This window comes from Myiozetetes cayanensis, unplaced genomic scaffold (genome assembly GCF_022539395.1).
Source record: "Myiozetetes cayanensis isolate MyiCay16 unplaced genomic scaffold, myiCay2020 scf9, whole genome shotgun sequence".
In the NCBI taxonomy this organism is placed as follows: Eukaryota; Metazoa; Chordata; class Aves; order Passeriformes; family Tyrannidae; genus Myiozetetes; species Myiozetetes cayanensis.
The window spans coordinates 18,574,514-18,601,586 of record NW_026088185.1 but is presented as its reverse complement, the minus strand read 5'-3'; the positions used below and the strand labels follow the sequence as shown (position 1 = coordinate 18,601,586).

General features: G+C 37.2%; 1 protein-coding gene across 14 annotated transcripts in view; it reads left to right on the top strand.

Moving 5' to 3' along the window:
• Positions 1-27,073, top strand: part of MYO3B (myosin IIIB) — a 194,660-nt gene that overhangs the window by 5,685 nt on the left and 161,902 nt on the right. For 12 of the 14 annotated variants that reach the window (XR_007632098.1, XR_007632097.1, XR_007632099.1 and 9 more), the window contains 5 exons: positions 195-234; positions 19,594-19,777; positions 21,200-21,334; positions 24,745-24,849; positions 25,113-25,212. Coding sequence is in view for 11 of the 14 variants with exons in the window: in XM_050340308.1 (XP_050196265.1) it covers positions 195-234; positions 19,594-19,777; positions 21,200-21,334; positions 24,745-24,849; positions 25,113-25,212 (564 nt within the window). In the remaining 3 variants the exon portion in view is untranslated. The remainder of the gene's footprint in view (positions 1-194; positions 235-19,593; positions 19,778-21,199; positions 21,335-24,744; positions 24,850-25,112; positions 25,213-27,073) is intronic. The other 2 variants (XM_050340309.1, XM_050340310.1) reach the window with 1 other exon arrangement.

Below are 27,073 nucleotides of genomic sequence, written 5' to 3'. Positions count from 1 at the left end.
GCCTTTAATTTTTCTCCTTATCTTTTGTTGTTAGTCAGCTTTGGAATAGAACTGTAATGCAGTCAGTCGGGTTTGTATATGTCGACAACTGTTAGCTTGAGTAGCCTGTTACTTTGAAATAGCTGGAGAAATGCCAGAGTTCTCAAGTGTCTTGAAGACTGTCAAGCTTTTGCTTTTTTTGTTTGTTGTTTCAGCAGCTGAGAACACATCAAATCCTGAATCAAACTGGATCAGGTAAGAAAGAGTTTTTAAATGTTGCCATTTATGGTACCCTGGAGAAAAAACAGATACGGTTTTCTGACTCCCTTCCTGCAAAATGGGCAAGTCCTTGTCTCGTTCTGCTAACATGTCATAATTGTCTTACAGATGGTCAGCTAGTAGCTGGGAACTGTTGCACTGCTTGGAGCTGTATTTCTTAACCTTTTTATTTTTTTCTGTCTTAAGTAATGAAATTAGGCTATTGACCTAGGCAAAATAGCTGACTGCTGATTTCATCTTAATGCCAAGAACACTGTGAAAGAAAGTTACTGAGAACATGTAATTAAAAATAACAGTTAACGACTCTTGTTATTTTGCAGTGAAGCCTTCATACATTTGTAACAGCACAGCTGTACTTGACAGGTTGTACTAGAGGTGTTAATTCCATTCATGGACATTCCCTAAGGATTGAACTGCCCTGGTGATTGTGGGCTTGTTCAGCCACTTCTCTTTCTACTGCGGTGCAGGAACTACCGGCTAGAGAGAGACTTTTGCACTGAGCGGTACATGGCATGATGAAACACAAATCTCTGAGACTGGTAAAATTCTTAGGTATATTTTTTACAGAACTCTTCAGTCTCATTTCAGAAAGAAAATTTGGTGCTTGGTTTCTCCAGGCCTTACTTATTGGCTTCTTTCAAAAGAGTGGTTGTTATAAAGCATACCTTAAAAGCCGCTAGTCTTGAGTTACGAGTTTGTAGTCTTCACGGTTATGATGTGATGCAGTGCCTACAGTATTGGAAGAGGAATAAGCTTTTACAACCTTCACACTATAAGAAAGAATGGATTGTGAGGAGTGCAGCCTGGACTGCTTTCATTATAACTCCTGTCTGAAGAATTGACTCATGGTATACTTTTTCCTGCTTGGGTTCTTTGCCAAAAAAATAAAACGGTAGCTCTCTTTCTCATCAGGATTCATGGCCATCAGTGCCAACCTATTGTGAAATGAAACCTGGGGACTTCATTATCCAAAATTTTAAACAGAAAAATCAGTTCACTGAAAATATTAATACTGTAGGTAACAGGTTCCAGCTAAGGATTTACATATTGTAAGTGTTAGCTCTTTAAAAAACCCCAGAAGTTCCTGCAGGGGTTCTTATGTGTATGTGTGTAGTAACAAGAGTAGCTCTTTTTAAGTCATTGTGATACGGAGCTAATGACAAGACAGTTGGCACTGTCTCGCTAAGGTGATCTTCACCCTTGCAAGACAAAATATAGTTAGATTAGCACATTTTTTGCAGAGATATGCAGTTACCCGTGTGTATAACAGATTTGACTCCTGTTAGCCAGCAGATGCCTGTGTCCTTGACAAAGCTGTCTTTGCAAGACAGATATAGCTATAGAATGCACATTGATCTGTACAATGTGCCACAGCTTCTCCAAAATACGTTGTGAATTGAAAATATATAAATGTTTTGGGACTAGGTGGAGGATCTTGTGGAGTGCTGTGCTACCTACTCTGGTAAGGCTGCCCTAAGCTCCAAGTGTATCAGCTTGTCGTAGTACCAAGTAAACCTCTATTCTATCCTTGACACAGTTCAGCTCCACAATGGAAGCTGTACTGAACTTGTAGGTATGCAATTGTGCCTTATCTTTGCTGCCTTCCCAGCCTTTCCTCTTTCTTGGACTTAGGTGTGCAAGTCTCAAATAGAGCTTTTTAACTGTGGTCCTGCATCTTGTTCCAGGGGTTCTGTTTTCTACCTATGGCTTTCAGGAGAGAGAAGTTTTTTGCAGAACAGTTTGTTAGCAGGACTCTGTGTCAGTAATAAAAAGAATACTGTAAATGTTTCGGTAAAGACTTTGTAATATTCTACAGTGCAGGAGATATCCTGCAAAGGGAGAGGGCACTTTTTTTACCATGGGCTGCTTAAGTACAGCTGTAAGGTGGACGCTTAATAGATTTGAGATTCATATGGATATGATGTGTTGTATATAAAAATATGCTGGGCTCTTATTTAGATATCAGAAGGTAGAGGCATCTCTGGCACTTTTTTGTGGATAATAAAGGAAAATGTAGACATATTTAGCGAGCATTTGTTCCTGGCATTGAAATCTGAAACAACAAGTGCTGCTTAACACAGTTTGAAAGAGTGCTGTCTCTGTTCTTTATGATTTTCTGTGTGGGCGTAGAACTAGAAGAGTGATGCAGATCTGAAAAGGAACCTTGTCTTTACATTTGACTACTGCTTGGAAAAAAGAAAAATCCCATCCATTGTTTCATAAGTATTTCCCTGAACAAGCAGAATTTTACTGAACTCTTCCTGGTGGAGAGTTTTCTGATTCATCACAGTGTTCTCTGCTACTTCTACCCTCAGCGAAGGCATTGTGCAAATGTCACAGAGAGGGGGAAATGGTTCATGATAGTCCAGCTGTAAGAATAATTTGTTCTGTTTTTCTTTGGTGACCAATGCTGTTGACAGTTCTCATCTCTTCCATGGTCTTCCTACTTCTACTATCCTCTGTTGTCCATCTTAGCATGAACTGAAGGGTAGAAGGGTGGTTAATTTGGGCCTGATAGGCAGGACAAGAGGTTTCAGTAACTCTTCTCTCTTGAGGATCTTTCCTTACGATAAACAGAGAGAAAATGGAAATGGAGAATAGCTTAGTGTGGTACAATGATTTTCAGAGAAAAGTTTACCTGTAGGGTTAAGAAGGCCTGAGGGTCAGTCCTCTGAACATACCAAGACTCCAGCAGGTGGTAGAAAAGTATTTGCTTGCAAATGCTTAGCAGCCCACCACAGGTTTTGCAGCATCTGTGACCTTACTGAGGCCTTTGTTTTAAAAATTATTTTAAACAGGTGTTCTTCAGTACGGGTGACTTTTTTATTTAGAAAAAGGAGAAATTATTGGAAAGTTTCCTGTCACTGTTATCACATACTTTTTAATACTGTAGTATTAGCCAGCAAAACCTGGAGGTATGGGGAGAGCAGAAGCTGTTCTCTTCAGGCTCCTTCAGGTTCTTGATCTCTAAATATGTTAGCTGGACATTCTGGATGTAACCAGTGTTCACTGACCTCCTCTCTGCCATGGGACAATGCTGTTACATTGTTGTACGTCCATATGACTTGTCACTAAGCCATTTGTTACACCATTCTATTTGCTCTACCGAATTGCTATAAAACATGTTCTGAAAAAAAAAAAAAATTAAAAGCCTTATTTCTGATATTGAAAGAATGCAGTATTGCTGTTGATAGCAGTTTTCCTGGGTGTAGGGGAATAAACTCAGTCTGAGTGCATAAAGTAGGAGGCATTGTAAAAGATGTAAAGCGGGATGGCAGTTTTCATGTCTCCTTTATATTTTTTACACTGTATTTTAGACCTACTGGAGGGATGAATGATAGATGTGATTAATTCCACCTCACTTGAAAGAAGAGGGCATGTTTGGTGCACATCCTGTTGTCTTCACTTGTTCTCTCATCGTTTCTGTGAATAGTAACATGGATGATCTTTAAAATTTGTGTGTAGCCTGTGAAATGGATACAAAGACCTGTCAGACTACCTTTTCTAATACATTTTCTTCTGAGGAAACAAACCTAACATAAATGTCACTTGCAGTATGAGCAACTGCAGCAGGTGGAGCATTGAATTAATGGTTCTGAGAGGCAAGCCAGGAGAGATTATACAGTAGAGATGGTACATAATTCAAATTTTTTTCCGTGATTAAAAATGAATTCAAGGAAAAATAGTGCATCTTCAAAAAGAGTATTTAAAAATGGCTTATCTTTTGTGCTTTTGGAAAAGTATTTAAAAAATCATTTAAATTCTATTTATAGGGAAAATCTCCCATTAGTTTAATTAAAAGAATATTTTTCAGCTGTTGGTCTTACATTCTTTTGTAATTCACATTTTTAATGTGCTGAAAGGTAAGGAATTTGCTTATAAGATATATCTGGTATGATGCCTCACGTTTTGTGGCAAGGCACTGTTTCAGTGAAAAATGATTATAAAACTACACTGACTGCTGTATTGAAAATCATATATATTGTCATCAAATGCAGAGGAAGGACAGGTGGTAGAGTAAGTGACTCGAGTTTAACACCTGATAATATATAGGAAGGTGATGTGAGTGCAGCTCCCTTTCAGGTGTTTGTTTCATAGGTATAGAAGAAATTTATATGCTGGCAGAAGGTTTGGAGGCTCTGCAGAAGTCAGCTAGCAATAAACTAAAGGAATATGTCGGTGACTCATATAAGTAGGCTAAGTTGCTTCTCACTAGTGATAGTTTGGCCTCTTTCCAGTTTCAAGAGTGAAGGACTATGACAACTGACTAATAATATATGTTGTAATACAGAAAAACCAGCTGGGTTAATGGCTGGGCAAAAGGTGGTGGCATGGTGATTTCTGATGGCTTAAGGTTGCTCAGCTGAGAGCTTCACAGAATTCAGAGGCACTACTGAGAAAATGTTTCGCATTCCCTCATAGCAGCGAACTGGCTGCTGTGAAATGAACACCTTTTTTTTTTGACCAATCTGCTAAAAGGCCTTGGAATTGAAAATTCATCCACTGTCTGAGCTGGAAGGTGAGTGCTGTCTGTGACAGACTGAAAGACTGGGGATGAAGCATGTAGAAGAAACACCTAAGAATGCAATTTAGAGTACTTGTTAAATCAGATAATGTGCTTTCAGCTGTAAACAGTTGTGGTGATGAAGGCACACCCCCCTCTTCCCCCTTCATAAATTAGGGTGATCTTCCAGGTATAAAAGTCTGTGTCTGGGGGCACATTCTTTGCAATCTGTTTAGATCCACAAGAACTAAAAGGGAGAAAACAGCATTTTGGCTTTCATGGTATACTGTGGACAAGAGGGCTGCAGTGGTGCCACTCCCTCAAGGTATGATTCTTGGTAGAGCTATGTTAAGGTTTCTTTGTATTTACCTCCACATGCTGCAGTCGTTCCTCCTGATTCCTAGCAAGGTGTTCCTGGAGGGCAAAATCATAAGGTGGCTGTAGCTGCCAAATACTAGTACATTCTAGTTTTCAGAGAGTTTTCTCGAGAAAATTAATCTTTCTCTTTTGATTGGCAGTATCAGCTCGGTCTGACATCCGATTAACCTGTTGCTAATGCATGCACAAACCTGGGTATTGCACCAGTTTCTGTTCTGCTCTCAAGTGCATTTTACCATGAATTGACTGGATAAAGGGAATGTTAGCCACATGGGAAGGAAGGACTACAAGCAGATGCTGAGGAAGCAGTGGCAGAAGCTCTGATAACAAGCACGTGAGGCAGAAAAATGGTAGTATAATCTTAAACAAAAGTGAAACTGGAAACCCCCTGGGACTGAGAGCCAGCAATCAGCACTGCACAGTAAAGCAGTGCGATGCTTGCAAATGAGGTGTTTGAAAGTCAGGAAGCTGGCAGTAGAGGACTTTCAGGACCTGCTGAAGCAGCTGGAGTGGGAACCAGCAATCAACACCACAGTGCTTCGAGGGTCAATAAATGATTTCTTTGTTTTTACTTGTTGAGGCTCTGGAGGAGGTGTTTGCCTTAATTACTGCTGTCACTTGGAGGCACAGAGGGAAGGAATTCACTGCACACATGGGTGTTTCTCAAGCTGTAAAAAGTCATACTATACTTCTGAAACAGGTCTATTTCTATCTTCCACACCCCTCTGCGCTCCAGTAGCAAGCTCTTACAGTAAGGTACCATTCCTGGAGCTTTCACCTTTCTCTTTCTTTTCATCACCCACTTGGTTACTGTCTCCATGTTCACAGTCTTTCATAAGAGGGACCATGATCATTGTGATGTTGCCATGTATTCCCAGTTACCCACAGGCTCATTGTACTTTTGAAGTGGGTTTAGTGTTTTCCTCTGAAAATTCTGCTCTTTTGTCACGCTTTCCTCTCTATTCTGAATGCATTCAGTTATAGATATATAATCTGCCTGTCCTAAATGAAAGAACTGAGGGTCAGAAAATTAATGGAAAAATTACATATAGTTATGTTTCTGTCTGTATATCATTGTGGCAGCACTCCATGCACTACTTGAAGTCACACCAGTGTCTTAGTAACAAGCAGCATGAATTGCTGCTGCTAGGACTTTTTTGTAAGGAATGTCATGAACATAATGCTACCACTAAGAGAAATCTATTACACTCAATTTTTAATAGTTGTCAGGTGATCTATGGTGTAGTTTTCATTCTTTATTTAATCTGATTTTTCTGAGTCTTAACAATGGTACATCTGGAGACATGCAGAAAACTTCCTAGTAGTGTGAAGTTCTAATGGTGAAAATTTCTGTAAGTTTTGGATGGTGCAAGTATATAAACCTTATTTGTCTACCTGAAATATGGAGTCATCTTTCTAAGTAAATTTGAAATATCTCCTGTGCTTTTGTACAGGAAAGGGAATTTATTAGGATTGGTATGGGAGACATTCAGAATTAAAAGAAGGAAAGACCTTTGCTGATCCTTTACTGAACAGAAGTGAAAAGGCTATATTCCTCCTTATTAAAGTCTTGATGACAAATGAGTATGAATATTTCATTAGCCAGAAGAATACTTTGTTATCATTCAGACTTAGTCTTATGCTTTCATGAACTCCAGAGACAATAAATACAAATCAGAATAATTTTATAATTTGTGGCGAAGACTAATTTTGTTAAACAATACATAGTAAATTGCCAGGATTTTGGAGGAGCTGTTTATTTAATAGAAGGAAGAAAATAATTAAATTTGAAAATAGGGTTTTTTTCTGAAGTTTGACCATTTTACAGCTAATGTTATGCTTCCCAGTGGACTAACGGGTGGTGAAAAGTTGTGCAAAATAATAAAGTGTGTTACAGGGCAGGTGAGACTCTTCATATGAGCAGTCAGCCTCTCCAGAAGGTGGAAAGCAGTAGTTTGATGGAGAACCAGGTTACTTCCTTCTTAGATAAATGACTAGTAGTTTGTGTTTTAGGGGTGCAGACAAAGGTGAATTGCCCCAGAGATAGAGATGCATTATGAAACAAAAATGGTTGCCAGAGTAGGATTCCATTCTGTGAGGGGTATATGAGCTAAAAAAGAGCTGTGGGTTTATTAGATAAGACCTTTCAAGGCCGATCTGAATCTAGATGGATGTAGACTTAGTTGTTTGGGATTTTTTAATTCTGTTCTCTTTTGATTTCACAAACTGCATTATTATGGTCTTATTGTGGATGCAGTAAATGAATCCTTTTATTAGCTGTTTATGTTGACCTGGTTTAGGTGAGGGATGATATCAATACAGACATCTAACTTGAAGGAATTTGTGCTCTTTCAGTCCATAGGTAGTACTGAACTACTTTTAGGCAGCCAGTAGCCCAAAATATTTCATAGAGGCTCTATAGATAGTGGAGTTGCACAGGTCAATACACAAGCCAGTAACTCAGTGTCTAAGAAGGAGAGATATTTCCACTGCTGAAAAGGAAATCTCTCTGGAAGGCTAGTGCGAAGCCCAGGGATTGCAAAGGAGTATGAGTGAAGGATTTTATCACATGTTTTACAAATTGGGAAACCAGAGATAGACACAAGTGGGATGATTTTTCTGGGATAGGCACAAAAATATTCTATCCTGATACCTTAGCCTATTCCTATACCATCATTCAGGATCAGGTTTCTTCCATCTCCTGTTAGTTGCTTCCCATATGGTGGTTGCCCTCACTAATGTAGAAGTTGAGCAGACTGTTAGGTCAGCATGCCTCTGAGATAACGTCCTATTTTAGAATTAGTTCAGTTTTCATTAGTGAATTAACTGAACATTTAAATATTTATGACTATCTCAGATGTCTACTACAACAAGAAATAAATAATTCAATATAGAAAATTACCTTTGTACAATTGATACCACAAGGATATAAATCAGATATAGCAATTTCTAAAGAAGCAGTACAATATCTTGTTTTTGCTGGAACACCCTCAAGTGAGTATCTTTTTGATGCAACCATTGCTTTTCTAAGTTGGGTAACAAACCTTCCATTATGTAAGTAGTAGTGATGGCAGAAAGTCTATTTACAGAAATGCGTGTGTAATAAAAATGTATCGACACTGGGGACACTTCAGGGAATCTGTGTACAATATATAATTTCTGTTTGATATTGGGAAGTTTTTTGTGTAAATCTATCAGACTGCAAGCATCACTTTGAATGGGGTTGTATTTGCCTTATCTGTTATACTTCCGTTTTTGGAGATAGGTTGAAATAAACTTTGCACCTGCCAAAAGCCAACAAAGAGGAAAAATTTAATTGTGATGAATGAGTGGCATTAAATAAAGGATTGAACACTTAGCGTGACAAGCCAATTATCAAACTTTAAACTTAAACTGGGAGGCTAGACTTCAGTGGGAGATTTTGATCACATAATGTGTTTGAAGAGGAGTGACCTAACAAGGCAGGCCAGAAGATTAAAGGAGAGGGATTCTTATCAGCCAGTTTGAAGGAAAATCAGCATCTGTTTTCACAAAAAGAATGCATTCTGCAGAGATCAGGAGGAGTGACTTAGAAAAGAAGAGCAAATGTGTTTCAGAGTAAATGGCACAAACTTGAAAGAAGAGACTGGGGAACTCTTGGTTATGGTCACTTAGAAGGTGAAAGTGTTTAAGATGTCAGGAAGCTGAGACAATGAGGTCAAAATAAGATGTCTGTTGGTTTGACTGTTTATGTTCCTTGTCATAGGTGAAGTAAAGGAGTTTTCAGAAACCCTGTTAGGTCTGTGCATATATCTATTTCACCTCACACATACCTTTAAAAATAACCGTCTTGTGGAGCCGAGAGCGTTTCAAGGCACTGGAGAACAGGGTGCCAGCAAAGCTCTGTGGCTGGCTGAGCTAGTCCACAAAGTCAAGTGGACAGGACAAGAGAAACTGAAATGCATACTCTGAGCTTCCAGGGACACTTGAAGACAGCAAACCATGGGGCTGCCGCTGCACTGTTATCTTGGGACAGCTCATGAGGCTTCTGTGAGGGCTGTTGCAATGGAACAGTGCTGTCATGTTTAGAGTTGTAGCTTGGAATGTCTATGTAGGAGACACATTTCAATACAAGGGGTTACTGTTGAAAGGTACTAGTTTTTCCAATTTATAAACAGAGAACCTAAAGCTTATATAAAATATGATTTCTGCAGTATAGGAAGTGAGTTATAGTCAAGACTGTCTCTTGAGTTCTCCGAACTCCTAGGATTGTATTCGAAATGCAGACTGTATTTATAATGCTATCAAGTAAAAGGAGCATCCTAATTACACCACATCACTCATACCATATAAAAATAGCTTTCTTAAGTGGATAATGCCAGGGTTTTTTTGCTCATCATGCTTTTATTCTCTTTTAGCAGGTACTCTCTGCTTAAACAGAGGGTTAGGATCTGGGGCTATTTGCAGAGGGTATCCTTACTGAGGAGAAATGACCCATTGCCTTATGAAGTGATAGAACATAATGGTTGAAGGTACAGCGTTGTTAAAAATGGGATGCAAACATAGCACAGTAGATCCTGTTTCATATTGTCTGTACAATCTAATTTACTTTTACTTTATCTTAACTGATATCTCAGTTTATCTCATATTATCTATTATTATTATCTCATATTATCTATTCTCTCTTTTGTTTTTTCAAATGGCATCACAAAATGTTTTCCTCTTTCAGATTTTGAAAGCCCACAGTATTGAACACAGAGCTGTTCCATAAACTGAATAATATGTATAGAAGAAAACTAAATAGTTGCTAATGAACTGCTAAAGGCTGGTTATTCTAGGTCACAGTTACTCTGCTTAGTGCGTGACACAGCATTCTCACCGGTCTTATTTTCTCTTTGTTAATTATGTTCAGGTATTCTCTTAAATTTCTTCAGGACTATCTGCAGCAGCCCAAAAGTAATTTCTGGGGAAAAAGGCCAGTTTGGTACTTTATTCTGCGTTTAAATTCTATTCTGAAAGTTCACAGGTAATTTTGTTGTTGTTATTAAATTGTTCTCTCTTCAAGATCGCAGCTCTTGGAGGTGTTAATCTCCTTCAAATCCCCTGAATCGGTAGGAATTGAAATTGATTAGTGCTTCTCAGTGTGAAATATCTGGCAGGAGCAAGCTCTGACAATTTTTGCTCTTGTCCATATCGGCATCTACTGTTTCTCCTGGCGTGCTTGTACCTTCTCATTTAATGGGATAGCTGAGTATTTTGGTGATGTGTTGTTGTATTAGTGGACATTAGGCCTAAATGTCAACTGTGTAGACTTTCAGGCATCTTCCCTTGTGTGACAAAGGCAAATCACATCTTTCTTATTGAAGACTGGAGAATGTGTAGTTAAGTGGAGCAAGGTCTAAATTAGTCTTCAAAGTTACAAAGCCACACTTTTTACTGGATGAATATCTGAGAAAATCAGAGTACTGCAGCAATATTGTTTGCTATTTAAGTCACAATATGCAAATGCATAAGCCAAGAAGACAAGAAAAGGTCCATCAATAGTTATACCAGTTTGCTAACACATTAATCTTTCTACTGTCCTTAAATATTAACAAAGGGTAAGGTCTGTTTGGAGTTCAGATCAGCAAAAAACCCAAAGTTGTTTTTGTTACTCCCTGTGTATTAAGGGGTTGTTAGATAACATGCACAGGTGTAATACTTCTAAGCAGCTTCTTTATGTATCATTATCTGTCTTTTCTACCTATGTGTACCCCCAAAACCCTAACTGATTTTCAAATCCAGTATATTCACTGTGAGCAGCAGTGGATATTGGCATTGTCCTGCAACCTTTTGTCAGTCTTTTCAGCTGGGAAGATGTCAAGCCAGTTGCTTGTGGATTTGCCTTAGTCTTTGTTACAGAGCTCAACTTAGATGTCCATAGGCCCAGATAGCGTAACCCAAATAATACATTTATAATTTATTAAACTTAATTCTTTAAAGGGTCTTTTGATAACTGCTCCATGAAGATAGCTACTGAAGGAAGTTTAAAATTAATGGATTCTATCTCATATGCCTATTATTATTTTTGAAGCCTGTTAGAGGAGAGAAATTATGCAAATTGGTGTCACGCTAGGCTACTGCACACATGCTGGTAATGCATAACAACTAGCTCACTGATGAAAATACTTCATCTTAAGCAAGAGTCATTGTCAATGCCAAGAGATATTCTTTGTATCATGATTAAAAGTTTATTATTATTTTTCTTATGGATAAAAGAGAGTATATCTTCTTATTAAAAATCCTCATTAGAATAAAACTGCTGTAAAAGTAATACTGGAGAGCTATGGTGATGAATTATGATTGATTGCATTATACAATTAAGGTATATTGTGAAACAATAGGAAGATCCCTTCAAAATATTAAGCAGTTGTTGCTCACTCTCTGTGAATGATGAAGTGGCTTTAATTCTTTAGCTCCTGCTTGTAAAAGACTTGATAAATAGATCAAGCTCAGCATCAATTAGTGTCACAATGATCTTTAGTATTAATGAAGCGAAGCTGCTGGGATTGAACCAGTTTATTTGTACCTCCATGACAGCATCTTAAGCTGACACACACTGTGTTGTCTGTCTAGTGCTGGGCATGGGAACCAGTAGGCAGAACACACAGTTCTGTGCAGCACTGGCTGATAGGAGCTGTCCCTGTGAGGGCGGTATCTCTGTCCTGAGGAATTCGGATATCCTTAGCAGGACATAAATCCAATATAAGATAAGCTGGTTTCAGAAAATAGGTCACTAATGTAAGTTCACAGTTGTTTTCTTCCTAAGTTTATCCTATGCCTGTCTTAGATTCCTTTGTCCTCATGTGTACGCAAAGCATATCAAGCTTTCTGATTAAACTGCAGTCAAGAGCCTGGTTTTGGTCTAAAGGTCATCGGTCTGTTACAGCCCTTCATCCTTACATTTCTACACTAACACATGTGTTTTGTTTGCCCTGTTAAATTGCTGCCAAAGGAGGCAGAGAAAACCTTCTCAGGTATTGATTTTTCACACATGGGGACTGTAGCTGGTAGTCACCTGATTTGCCACCTGCAGTTTATAACTGAATGGGCTCAGGGGATTATAAGCTTCATTTTAGTGCTGAGTTCACAGCCCGAGGTGAAATTGATGTGTTAGCTGTTAATCATTTGTAACTGCTTTAGTGTATTCTGCTTGTTGGAATTCTATTTAAATGGCTAATGCAAATAGCATTTATGCAATAGGAATGCCACTGATCAGAACTTACTGTTTGAGTTGTCCTTCTGAACAGTCTTTCAGATATTTGGATTTGGTCTTGGAAAATAATTTCTGAATAATAATTTTTAATTAATTTAATAATTAATCTTGATTGCTGACTAGGTAGATAATTTTATTTGACATTTGGTCCTTGGAGTTGTAGATATGGAACTGATTAATTAGCAGTCAGATAAATGAAATATATTATAGCTCCTGGTGAATGATCAGGGGCTTTATTTTCCATGGCACTCAAAACTTCAATAGAAGTTTCTGTTGATTTCTGTGTTAGTAGCAAGGTACTCTTTACCTCACAGGATGAGACAACTCTCAAAAATACTTGGTTTACCATGTGCAGAAAGTGGATTTTTCAATGATTTGATTCTCAGCAGAGTCTTGAGTTCTTTCATCACTGAATATAATTTTCTGTGTTAGTTCCAGTTAGTTTCTTAAATACATAGTACCTAACAGAAAACCTTGGAAGTGTCATTTTCCATTAATAAGACAATTTTGCTATTTTTGTGAAAACTAAAGAAAAATCTATTTTTTGCATGCTAGTGAGAAGGGCAGGTTTTCTGTACTAGTCATCTCTATGAATTATGCAACCTGCATATGCCTTGACCATTTTTTTGCTTAAATTCCAATGGCAGCAGCGATGTTAGGATATTTATGTTATGTTGAACCTTAGTAAAACAGTCTTGAAGTTCTGTGAGAAAATCCTTTCTCACAGCAGATTGCATCCACATTTGACAGAGAAGTAGAAAACTCTGAAATAAAGAAGTTCCTACAGTTTTCCTAAAAATCTTTGTCAGGGTATAGGGATGAACCATAATATCACTGCTGAGGTGGGATACAGTTTGAACTTTGTCCTTGATACATTCTGCTTTTGTTGTTCTAACCATATGCTAACAGTACCAGCTACAGCAGATATTATCTTTTGGGGATATCAGAGAAAAGAAAGAGTGGAAGTTATTACGATCATATCTTGGGTAAAGGTTGCAAGATTTATCAAATTCATTAGTTTAACTGCTCATGAAACAAGTTGCTTTTTGGTTTTCTTAGTTTTGTGAATTACTGTTTACAAATATTATCATTCTGTCTAGGTTTCAGCTTTTGTGCATATTCAATTAGAGAAATTCAACTATGGTAAACCAGAATAAAGCATGTTATATCTATGAAATCCTAGAAAATGAGAGGGATTTAATGATTCTAACAGAAAGAAATTTGATTGCTAATATAAAACTACTGACGTTGAGGAAGGTTACATAGAATTAACAAAGCACCAAGAAACTGTCTGAAGTATTAGTGAATATTTATATTAAAAAAGATGGAGTGACTTGAGTTCACTGTCATCTTCGAGACCCTCCTACTATAGAAAACCCTAGTGGTTGCTTGTTCTGTTCTTCATTTTGCCGTAGATTGAGTCAGTGTTAAGTTTAAGTGTTTAAGTGCATGACCCCATCTGTGCATGTTAAGCAGATCTCTTTAAGGCTAATACTACACTGCTTGCAAGTACCATTCAGCTAGAAAATGGCTTGAGGGGAAGCAAACTGGTATGACTGCTGTATTCGCATTGCAGAGGACATGGAGCCATGGGTCTCTGGTAAGAGGGAAGCAACTGCAGAATGAATTTCTGGGAAGCAAAAAAACCCTGATTTTTGAAGGAGATGCAGGTATGAAGGACCAAGGTGCCAGTAATGTTACCTGGACCCCGTGAAAGATGGAAGTTCATGGAGTGTTGTGGCACTTACTTAGGAGTCACAGCATGAGGTGCTAAATTGTTCTGGAGTAAATTAACTTCTTTGACTCAGTAACAGAGTCAGCAGTGCCTCCTGATCTGACACAGGCCTGCAGGAAAGACTGAAAATGCATACCCAATTAGATTTCAGGGGAGCTGGTCAGAGGCCAAGATGTACTTTATCTTGGCTAACACTCCTCCCAGATCTGTTTGTTTATGAAACTGGCTGATCAGAACAATGTCTTATCCTCCCTCCAGTAGTTATGTTTTCCTGTTCGATTGATATGAGCAGTGCAAAAATTATCAAACATTATTGGAAAAAGGTTAATATTGTACTCATAAATATAAGGGTGCAATAAGAGTTTATTTATAAACATTTGTAATGCAGCACATTATAATGCAATGAATCTAAATAAAAACACACACTGTATTGTCTGGACCAGGCACATACATATTTCCTACCATACGTTTTCTAGGATATTAATGGAGAGTTTTCTGGTTTAGACTCAAACATTTGATCCAGGAATTTGAGTTTAGATTATAATTTTTGATTGAGAACTGGTTTAGGAGTGGTGGGGTGAAATTTTCAGCATTTGACTAGAGTGTTCAAAAATCAAGTTGTTCTCTTTATTTCTAGAGAAATAGATGATATTTAGATTTCTCTACTGACTATGATGTCAGTAGCTGGTTTTATGGTTAGTTCATTATGGTTGATCCTAGGATTGGGACTGTGATTCATGCTGTGATGAACTGGAAGCACAAACCAACAAGGGAGCAAATATTCACAATGCTTTCATCAGAGCAAGTGTCCAAACACAATCCATTGCCACTGATTATAATTCTGTTCTGGCCTTGTGGCTGATACTGCAAATCTAAAAGCTTAGATTATCTAGTCCATCCATACAGAGGAAGCAAAAGGAAAGGAAATAATGAAGATACACCTGAATTTAAAGGACTTTACGTGTAGACAAAGAGAGTGTATGTAAGCACAATCAGTAAAAAGTTTGGAAAGTTGGAGTATGTAGAAGGGCAGAACATGTTTTCTACTTGCATTCTCTCCATTTCCATTTTGAATACCTTCAGAATTGGTTTTATGGTTTGTGTATTGAAGCAAGGCTTGTTCTGTGAACTGAATTTAGCAGGAGTGTTTTCAGGGATCTGCCTTTCATCTGTAAATAACAGCAGTTCTATTCCTCATTGACCTGTTTTTTCCTTTATGTTGACCTAGTGAAAAGATGTGATCAGTTAAAGTATGGGGACTTTTTTGTCTGTAAATTGTGTAGCATCAATAATGGCTTTTGAACATACTTTTATCCTTCTCCTTCATCTTCTTCCATCACTGACCTTTATCCCAAAAAGAACCATGCGCAGCACATTCTGCAGTCTCTCTTTTGGAGACCAACTGAGAACACTTATGGGATGGTGTGTTGATGGATTTTTTTGGTATGCTTTATTTCAAGATATTGACATCCTCTTTGTTTTAACCTAGCCAGTGAGAAATAGCAGGAGGAGACTAGCAGAGGAAGCTGTTCTGACTATCGATCTTGTGCCTTTTGTTGGTTCATTAATTCCTCTAACAATTGCTTCTGAGGTAGCTTTCTGTGTGTGACCATTTCTAGCCAGCAGAATAGGGGCTGTCATGGATGGGTGAAGCCATAGCTGATAATGTCAATTTTACTTTCTGAATTCTTCTATCTATGAATTATTTAATTTAGTGTGGGGCCAATATTGAGTTCCCTACAAATTGTGAAATACTTTACTTTTGAATTTGACATTCTCTTCTATCACAGTATTTGTAGATGCCAGAAGTGTATAAGCCAGCTGTTTCACAAGAGAGACAAGAGGGTTAGACAAATGGAACATTGCAAAAACTGACGCTGTGCATGAATTATTTGTATGGAAATGATATGTTCAATTTCATTTCACTAGTATTGACCAGTATTGCTATTTGTCCCTACAAACTATATTAGAATTCAAAACCCTCATACTGTGTGTCTTGATTATTAGAAGCACCAGGCTGGAGGGAGGCTCTTACTAATCTTCAAACCTCTATCTTGCTGTAAGCTGGAAGAGAGTGTGTGTTGGAATGCAGAAAGAAATCATTCTGTGTAGGAGTCAAGTGAGGCAGTACAAAAAAGCAAAAGGACATTATCTGCTGTTATCTTCACTACCCCAGTGCAGAGCAGGACAATCCCCTCCCTCGACCGGCTGACCATGCTTTGCCTGGTGCCCCCCAGGACAGGGTTGGCCCTCCTGGTTGTCAGGGCAGTGCTGACTCACATTCGACTTGCCATTGGTCAGGACCCCCAGGTCACTTTCTGTGGCACAGCTTTCCAGCACCTCATTCCCCAGTCTGTGTGCGTATGGGGTTGTTGCAAAAGGGGTTGTGTTCATACATAATTTTTCACTGTATAAATAAAAACTAAATGGCAGCCCGTGTTAAAACAAGGGCATCTTATTTTGTGAAGCTCAGCAAATCAGGAAATAGGAAAAGAGAAGCACAAACTCACCTTATAGCTTCAACTTTTTCCTATAATGTTTACATTTCATGTTTGGGGTTTTTCTAAATCCAGATTTTAGAGTATTGAAGATAATAGCAGATATTGTCCTTTTGCTTTTTTGTACTGTAAAATATTCGCATCCGTCATAGGAATGCAATAATGTCATAAGGGCTAAGGGCACTTTCACTGATGAGAGACGTAGAGCCTTATTTAGATATGTATTACTTGAGTCCAACAAGAGGTTGTTTTAGTTTAAACAGAAGAGGTTTATGGTACTTATCTTGCAAATCTGATTCCATGTAATGCATAAACATGCTACATATAAATGCTGCCATGTTATCAAAATGCACACTAAAATTTCTCTTCTGTCCTCCACTGTGACTCATATCTGTAAAAATTACGCATTAGATTTTAATTTGTCAACATTGTCTTCTGGTATAAAGAAATGCTAATGTGTTTCGAAAAATTGGATGTACCACTTACATATTATTCAGAACAAGAGCAGGCAATGACACTAGATTGTCCAGCAAATGATGCCTGGCACTCTGTACAAATGTAATATTATGATGTGACCCTTCAAACAACTGTTGTGAGGGTAAGTTTTTCCTTAAACCAATCTGTGTGATAGGGTAGTTGTTATAGTGATGGAGAAATAAATATCGGTCTGTCCTCTCTTTTCTTTGTAAGGTTACATCAGAGTTATTTCTGGTCTATTCTTCCCTGTTTCTTTGCACATGAACATCTGTAATGTTTCTCCTAAAGCATCAAAACCCCACCTTCAATATGTTGTTGTGTCAGGGTTTTTTTCTCATGAGATGCAACTGTTCCCATGTTTGTATTCACCACCACTCTCACCCTGCAAACAGAACTTGCTCTTAAGTTTGGCTTATCAGGAGCTCCATATCTGTGGCTGCTGTTCTCAGTGCATGTAGTACAGTCTGTTTACTGATTTCAGAGAAGTCTTTCACCTGACCTGCTTCTCTGTTGAGGTACTGAGTGCATGTGTTCAGAATAGCGTTCTTGATTTGTGGCATGCTGTATTGAATCCAAATACTGAGAAACTGTTCTAACAATTTACATTTTTGACCCACAACAGGTGAATGACCTGGACTCTTGCTTTTTTTTTTTTTTTTTTTCTTCCCCCTTATTTTTTCTTCTATTTTTTTACCATTTTTTTTGGTGAAGAGACCAAAGCAATTTGATACCTTATTTGGCACCAGCTTCAGTGCAAATACCGTTTTACCAGCAAGGAAAATAGAGGTTTTCTCTTAAATGTGCCTCCCATTGTTTTAAATGAGAGATTATACTACTTCTAACCTGACTTTGGTAATAGCTGTGTTTTTGCCTACTATATGATAAAATACTTTGAGGACATGTAATCATTTTTCTTCTGTAAAGGAACAAAGCATGCAAGTGAGTTTATACGCATACTTCTGTTCTGAATATTGCTATACACACCTGCACTACATATGGATTGGCTCATAGATTATTTTCTTCTCTATCATGAATAGAAAGCAGTATTATTTCTTTAATTAAATTGAAGAGCTGCTGCTTGAATCCCTATTAATTTATCAGTTTCTGCAACCAGGTTCTCATTTCTTTCTGACTAAATTTCTTATGCCGGATAGTTGTCACTGGTGTTAGAAATAGTGAAGAGGTAAGACAGAAGGTTTTTTAAATTATTTCAGGCAAATTTTCATATGTCAGAGATGCTTGGAAAGAAGTGGCTCAAACCTTGAAGTTCAAGTATATGTTGATGTGCTAGTTCATCCATCTCCAAAAATCAGGAGCTTTTGCGATCAGCACATTGTGTTCAATTGCTTTTGTCAAGATTGCACTCTTATTTTTCTCCTGGATCTCACACTTTACATCTCCTAGTTAAGCATACAGATAGCTGATCTACCTACTGACAGCCACTAAATTGACAAATTATTTTCTTTCTGAGAGAAACCATTAAGCTTTCTGAGGGAAACCATTAACCACCGCTGAGCTTCCCTAATAATGAGTATTAATATATGAAGGTTAAGTTAATCACATTTAAACTTCATATTTCCTTTCTCTAATTTCAGTTCAGGGACAAGATCTACGTTCTCACTACTCAAAATCCTAAAATGGTATTGTCATTTTCTTAATCACCACAACTTGCCATCTGTGTGGCAGCTCAAGTGTGTGGCAACCCAACTCCAAGGTGGGAAGGAGCTGTTTGCATAGGGTACAGTGATCCCTTTGCTGCAGGATCTGCTCAGGAGTGTTTGGGGAAACAAGTCCCCTGTCCTGGAGCTCTCCTGGACTTGGAGATGCAGTCAGCCAGGGTAGCAGACCATAATGCACTGTGACTGTCATACAGAGACGGAGACAAGTGCAATAGTTGAGAAACATCTCCAGTGATGGATGTCACCCCAGTGGTGTACCTGTTCCCTGTTTTCAAGTTGGTTTGTATTTTTTTACACCAGCCAGCTCAGTCTTAAATTTATTAAAGTAGTGATATGTACCCCTGTTGTAGATAAATCAGATATAGTGAGGTGTTACACCTACTGAAGTCCTGTCTGGTAGTCTCCAGGGAGCATTACACAAGTATATGGGAAAACCATGACATGGCTTTTTAAAGCACAAGAAATAAGACCTCATTTCATAAACTGTGCTATTCCAATTGTGTAAAATGCCCACTAAAGAGTGTGCAGTAGAGGGAGGGGTTGGATTTTATCAGAACTTGTTAAAATTTTTTTGGAATGGTGCAGCATATGGGGCAATGTTTGAAGCAAATAATACATTAAATAAAGTAAGGAAAGAGAAGTGGTCCCTGCAGTTTTGTTTTTGTCCTTTTCATTGAGTGATCTTACCTTTCTGTCCGTTTTCATTTGTGATTCTGTCTGCATTTCTTCTCAAATTAGGACAACATTTGATTTCTTTATCATAAAAAACTGTCTTTAGTACAGTTACTTAGGGCTTCCCACTCTATATATGTGTCTGCTTTGTTTTCCAGGAAACCATTGTATGGATTGTTTCAATATAATTCCAGCATGATTGGACTAGAATCGTTAGCCGATCCCTCAGATACCTGGGAAATTATAGAGACTATTGGGAAAGGCACTTATGGTAAAGTCTATAAGGTTGCAAATAAGAAAGACGGGAGCCTGGCAGCAGTAAAGATTCTGGATCCTGTCAGTGTAAGTAAAAAATATTAAACTGTAACTTCAGTGTTAATTTAAAAGAATTGTAAACCAGAGTTGAAATGTAAGTCAAATGTGTAAGATTTTGAAACATCCAGAAGGGAACAATTTTGCAGAATGCACTGACAGGAGGAGTGTAGTACCAGAAACTGAAAGATGAGCTTACAGTTTCATCGTCTTATTTGAGGACATCATTTGCCTAGTTTCTATTTTAGGTCTATGTAATTCTTCTGGTATAAATTTAGTTACCTGTGCTTGCAGCAAGCAGATGAGAAGGCACAGAGGATTTCTCATAGGGCCTGCTGTAGTAGGGAAAATAAAAGATGCTGTTAATGTTCTTGTTTTATTCTGTGTACTCCCTGGAAGAATTACTTTTCCCATCACAGAAGCGCTGTGAACTTTAGGATATTTTAGAGTTACCTTTTGTAAGTAGATAAAAGTGCGAGGCAATAGTTAAGATAAAAAGAGAAGAGCACGTTTCATATCCTCAGAGGTCTGTGCCAGCTTCAGTTTTAGTGAGTATTAAATGCCTGTCTTCCCTTGAGAACCAAGGCCCAAGTTTTCAATAGAAAATTTAACTGGCAGCTCTTCAGAATGGATCAAGCTGGAGTTTGATCACAGCAGTTGCGCTAAGATATTTACTAAAAAAAGTTATACTTCTGTCATCGATCACTCCTGAAATTCATTGTGGTTCTCTCTTGTATGAATCTGAAGAAGGAACATGCTTAAATTTTCTAATAGTCACAGTCTGTGCAGAAACAAGGAAAGTTCCATTGCTTGAACACTGTTCTGAATTGTGACCTGTGTGCTGATATTAAACAGTGTTTTGTAGTTGTCACAGAATTCTTCCATTAATAAATACTTAGTAATCTTTTCTTATTTCGTGGGTGGTTGTTTTGTCTCTGTTTCATTGTTTCTGCTGTGTATCTTTCCTCATAAGAATGTATTTGGTTTTACTGATGTCCCCTTTGAGGTTTTGTGGAATTGTTCTCTGTTTAGTCCCATCTGATAACCACAGAAAAAAGAATAAATCAAAGATTCATGTATTTCCATTTAGCTCACGTGTTAAAAGTATGCCTGTTTAAAACCAGGTTAAAAATCATACATGTGTAAATTTCTTATTTAGACAACTTAGCAAAGTTAAGTAGGATTTTTAATTTTCTTGTTTAAGTATATTATGCACTGAAAGAATTCTTGAAGAACAGCTGGTTGCTTTACACAGGCTTCACTTTATCTGTATGTAAAAAGAGCACAAATGGCATTAAATTTACAATTTAGTGTAATTTCAACTGCATTAAAGTAAAACTGTTTAAAAGTACAAACCAATTAATAAATGGTTCTTTTTATCCATGAGAGTTTATTCTTGTTTTGTTCAGATTAACTGTCTTTATATGTTCTGTGTGTTTGTTTTTTATGTAGGATGTAGATGAAGAAATTGAAGCTGAATATAATATTTTGCAGTTTCTTCCCAATCATCCTAATGTTGTTAGATTTTATGGGATGTTTTACAAAGCAGATCAATATGTGGGAGGACAGCTCTGGCTAGTACTTGAGGTAAAAACATTTTGATTATATTACATCTCACCTACAAAATGTGGTTGGCTTTTTGTTTGTTATTGCTGGAAGAGTCACAGGCTTTTGTGATTCTCAGTTTGGGGCCATTAACCAAAGGACTGTTAGTGGGTGATGTGTGGTAACCTATTGCTGAAAATCACATCCAAATGTAAAAGTTTGTTCAATAGGGAATTTCCTTGCATTTAATTTCTGTTCAAGTTGCTACATTCTGCCTCCTAAATAAGCAGCTCCTTTTTTTTTTCTTGTTGGAGGAAACATTAGCTAGGACTTTTGTCTAAAGTTTTGGAAAGCTCAAGCACTTGAGCGGAATGCAAAAGATGAAGTAGTAACATGAAGGGCAGTTAAAAAATAAGCTGCCTCCTGAAAAAGTGAACAGTGAAAGTGTAGTAGGAAAGTCTGGTTTATGGTAATTTAAAACTAGAGGCTGGTTATTGTTGAAAACAGAGCTACAGAAATGCCTTCTATTAACTCTTCTTGTTCAGTGGCAGTCGGTATTCTTACAATGTCAGATGTACTTTGGTGGTCTTGTTTCCAGTTAAGTGACTGCCCAAGGTTGGTGCAAGATGAGGATTTCTTCTGTATGCTTTCTGGCCTTAACTGATGCAGAACTCTGCACAGACAGTTCCTGCTCTCATGGGCAGTAATAGACTATTCAAACCTTTCTCTCTGCCGTAAGTGGTAAAAGTTAGGATTCATTTTTAATTATTGATTGTTTTAGAAATGCCACTCCCTGTTCTTGAATGATGATTGGAATCAGAATAGGGAATCTTTATTTCCATTTTAAGTTGTGGAATACCAACAATACATCTGACTTCTCTGTACTGGAGAAGTATGTAGCTTGAATGAAAACTTTTAGATTGTTTCATCTTAAGTTTCAGTAACTATTAAAACCAAATGTTAGTATTTTTGTTTTGTTGTTGTTTTCTATTGTATGCATGCTGGCTTTGTGTTGAGTTTGGGCTTGGTTTCCAGTGTGTTTTCTCTCTAAGTACAAGTGTATTGTTTCTAAAAGATCCATCAAGTGCCATACAACAAAATTTTGTAAAGCAAAATCTAGACATACTCTATGTAACAAAATTAGTTGTAGAATTTGAGCAAGTTCTATGTTTGCATAGACTTTATCAATTAAGTATGTACATTTTGAGTGGGTTTTGGTGCATATTATCCAAAGTTTTGAAGAAATATGACACTATATGTGTCAAACACTAAATGTGTTTTCCTTATATGGACAAATTTACCAGACAAGGCAAAGTATTTTTCTGCCTTGGAATTTACCTGCAAATTTATGTATGCATAGCAGTTACTTTTTTTATATGTTATAAATTAATGACACTTTTTCAGTAAAAGGGAATATAGAAAGTATTCAGACTTTGATCCCTGAGTCTTTGATGAAATACATTCATTTGATGTGTGACTTCCAAAATTTGTAATAAAAACGTAGATTTATTTTCCTTTAGGCACAGTTATGCCATGTTTACTCACTACAAGCAGGACCTTGCTTTCATAAATGCCTATGATGAGGAAGGGTAGCAAAAATGGACACCTTAAGCCTTTTTATGATGATGCAAGTCTTGGACAACTCACTAAGCAATCTTCCCTACTTTTCCATTTAAACGTGCATCACTCCATCTTTTAAAGTACTGCCACTAAGTATGAAGTGGTAATGAAGTTTCAAAATCATTTTGTCCTAGATTTTTGCTGTCAGGAATAGTGTCCCCGACAGCTGCAGTAGTGTTTGTGGGATATATTTATTTTCAGAGTCAGTCATTCATTTAACATATGGTACCAAACAGCTGTCAGTCTGTGTAACTTTTCAGTCAGAACCAGCTTGGGGTTTTTTTTTTAAGTTAGGGCATACTTCTATATTTTTTTTTTCAGGCTAGAGTTAAGTTTAGTTATAGCCTGTCTCAACAGAATATTTAGCGCAATTAAAGCAATAAATAAAAATCTTTGACATAATGGCTTGTCAGCAAGTAGTTAAGCATGGGAAGAAAAACATGCACTTTCATGTAAATACATATGATGATTAATACTAAGCTGAATGCTCCCACCTGATTTATTAAAATAAAAAAATTAATTTCCTAATTTTTAACTAATGAGTTAAAAAGTAAAGTCAGATTCCTCCAGAACTTACCAGTGTTTTCAGTGAGGAAATTTTACTTCAAGAACTCATTTACATAAAGGATGTCTTGTTTATCATGTGATCCAGTCCTTTCCATGAACTAAAACTTTCAGCCTAGTGAAATTTTTTTGGTTACAAGCAGAAGTTAGCAATAAATTAAGGAAAATATTAGCATATCACAGAAATTTTATATGCTAATATCAAATATAATTTGATATATTGATAATCAAATATAATACAATTTGATTGAATTGATACACAATTTATAAAAGCTATTTGAAATATGCAAAACTTGAGAGTTTGTATTTTTGTACCATTCTCCTGATTTATGCCATGGTATTATAAACTGATAATGTAAAATGAATTTATGTTGAAATTCATGTGATTCTGTACGGCAGAAACATTGGTAAGGGTGGTGGCTACAAACACAGGTATAGAAGAGGAAATTCAATGAGAGAAAGGCAGTTACTTTTTTTTTTTTTTTTTTGGAACAATTGTGAGAATTAAGGTAATAAAAGGACACAGAAAGAGGAGAAAGGATAGAGACGAATACCTGCTTAGAACGGCATGGACAGTAAATTAGAGTGTGGGTGAGAACATATTTACAAAGATTCTAATTTTACTTTTTCTCCTCCTCTGTTGTTATATGGCAGCCCATTGGTAGGAAATGCTTGCAAGAACCTGCTCTTCTGGATTAGAATGTTTCTCTTTTGTTGATAGCAGATGGCATCAAATCTGAGTATAGAGATATGGCTTCTGTCTACTTTATAGTGCCTGCCATCAGGAGCATTGATGGAGTGAAAGTTTAAAATGACTGTAATTTGTTGCCTCCCAGTTCTCAAGATCATCAGTCTTTTCTGTCTGGCCTTTGCACAAAAGGATTTTTTCAAAAAGGCCATGCACATATTTTTGGGAAATAATCAAATAATTTAAATTGGATTTAGAAATCCTATTTTAACATTAAAATACAGTCCTGTTCATAGTATTTTGATTTTTAGTTGTATTTTATAAACTACAGCTTATAATCTTCAGTTTTCACTTCCATTTCCCCACCCAGGCTGCTGTGATTTATTAATAACATCACTAATAACATGTGTTCTAAGGTGGGGGGTAACAGCATAAATAATTGCAAGGGGAAAATCTAGTTGTTTCCAGACTTGTGGTGCAGTGCAAGTTTTGCACACTAAGTGTTTATAGCCTAAACAAGTGTATTGAGTAACTGAGAATTTGTTTCTTTCCCCTCCTTACAACTCCTCCCCCTTCACAGCTGTGCAACGGAGGTTCTGTCACAGAGCTCGTCAAAGGCCTGCTCAAGTGTGGCCGAAGGTTGGATGAAGCTATAATCTCATACATTTTATATGGTGCTCTCTTGGTAAGGATGTTTGTTGGGCTTGTAATGACAGCAGAGGGTGCAATTTACTCATCTCCTGCATACATTTTCCATTTATAAAGGATGGGGATGCTGACGATATTACATGGGCTGTTATAGCAGCAGGGGTTGTATCAAGGCATGTAATGCGGTGCACAGATGCTTCTATAGAGTATGTGCAGATTGTCTTCATTACGTTCCCTAATAGTAGGGTAATTGTTTTTAAATGAGGGAGTAAACTTATTTTTGTTACTGCCGGTTTATAGGGCCTCCAGCATTTGCACAATAACCGGATCATTCATCGTGATGTGAAAGGGAACAACATTCTCCTGACAACAGAAGGTGGAGTCAAGCTCGTTGACTTTGGTAATGACCACTTCCCCTTTGTTTTCCTGATACATGCAGTTGAGCCCAAGGCATTTGTTTACTTTCCCCTGAGAAGGCAGAATGCCACAGTGAGAGACTTATTCAGAAGGATCCTCGGAATTATTTTGAGAAGGAAAAATGCTGAAGGAAGCTGATTACAGCAAGAATAAAAATTCTAACTAAAAGTCGGTAATACACTTTTAACTTTTAAAAGCTTAAACATGATTTAATAATTTAAAAAGTTCTGAGGTACCATTTTATTTACAAAGCTTTTTTGCATTTCACAAGGAATATCGGTTTCAGGGCAGTTGTCCTCCTAATTTAAATTTAGATATTCTATCTTTTGCATATGAAAAGGAAACATTCTTTCTGAAATGACTTTTGCTAGCCTTAAGCATATTTTTTCCCTCTGAGCAGAAGGTAAAATAGTCCCTTGGGTCCAAAACCCAACATCCATTTAATTTGCGATTATTGCTGTTAGATTTGAGCATTGCCAGTCTGGAAACATCATAAGAAACAGGAGGGAGGGAGGGAGGAGGGGAAGGAGGGAGATAGAAAGGGATTGGCAATAGAATTTAAGTCAGTTCAGCATTTTTTTTCCCTTTGAACATGCACTTAGAAAAATAAAGAAAGGCTTTAATTCCTCAGATATGTGTGCAAGGGAATGGCAATTTTATTAAAGGTAACAGAAGCAAATTATTTTTATTATGATTTATTAATGAAACCCTATAACATATAAGGTAATTGTCATTGAGAACAGTGTTGTGTGAATAACAGATGTTTGTTTAGCAGTGCATGAAGGTAAAGAAAAATGTTCACAAAAGAGTGGGGGTAAAATGGGTAGGGTAAAATGGTGTGCCAAAAAAAATCTGCAAATAATATTTTTTTTTAAATCCTAAAATATTAAATTTATGCAGTGGAAAGAAAATTTAATACTGATGATATCATGGTATTATAAATTTAATATAAAAATGTATTGAAGATGCTAAAGTAAGTTGAAAAATAAGAGACTCGTTAGCATCTTCTAGGGACAGAAATTCATTATTTTGACTGGTAAAGGCAGCAATTAAAATAGTGTAGGGAGAAACATATGGCCTAAAGCAAAACTTGGAGTGAGTCCCTGACCGAGTACAAGGGAGGAAGATCCCTTCTCATTTGGGGTAATTTTGGCAGTGTAATCTTTGTTTGTACTCCATTATGGGAAAAATTGGCTTTTCTCCCCAAAGTGAAATGTTTTTATCAGATGTATTAAAGGGCTTGGCTGCAGCAGAAGCTAAGCTTCCAGAGACACAACTCCAAATGGCACATTCAAGGAAACAAAATCCCAGTCTTTCTGTGGTCTCTTTGATTCCACATTTAAGTTTCAGGGGTTTTTTCCTACTTTTTAAGTTACAACAGTAGCACTAGAACATTAAAACAAACATGACAAGATCAGAAAAAAGTGTAAGTTAAATCTCAAGTGTTCCCTAATGCTTTATGGTTTAAGAAATGCCAAGGAATGGCCACATAACTATGGGCTTTCTGACCGAATAAGCATCAGGTGCCAAGCTTTTATTAAGTTGCTATTTTTCACCATCTAGTCCACAGCTGTAGTCACAGAGAAGAGATTCTGGGAATGATTTAGGACTGAGTCACAGGTGATATTGTTTGTAGAACTGCATTGTCTCATTTGATGCAGAAAGTGGAAGATGTGTAGTGCAATTGCAAGGGTTCAGGAAGAGAAGGGAATTGCAATTCAGACAGTTAAATGGCATCAAATTGGAGACTATTCTTGCTTCTGCCAGTGTTTCTCTGTGATGTTGGAGGGTCACATCAAACTCTGTTCCTCATTTCCCAATAGCCAGTTTGAAACATCTTGTCC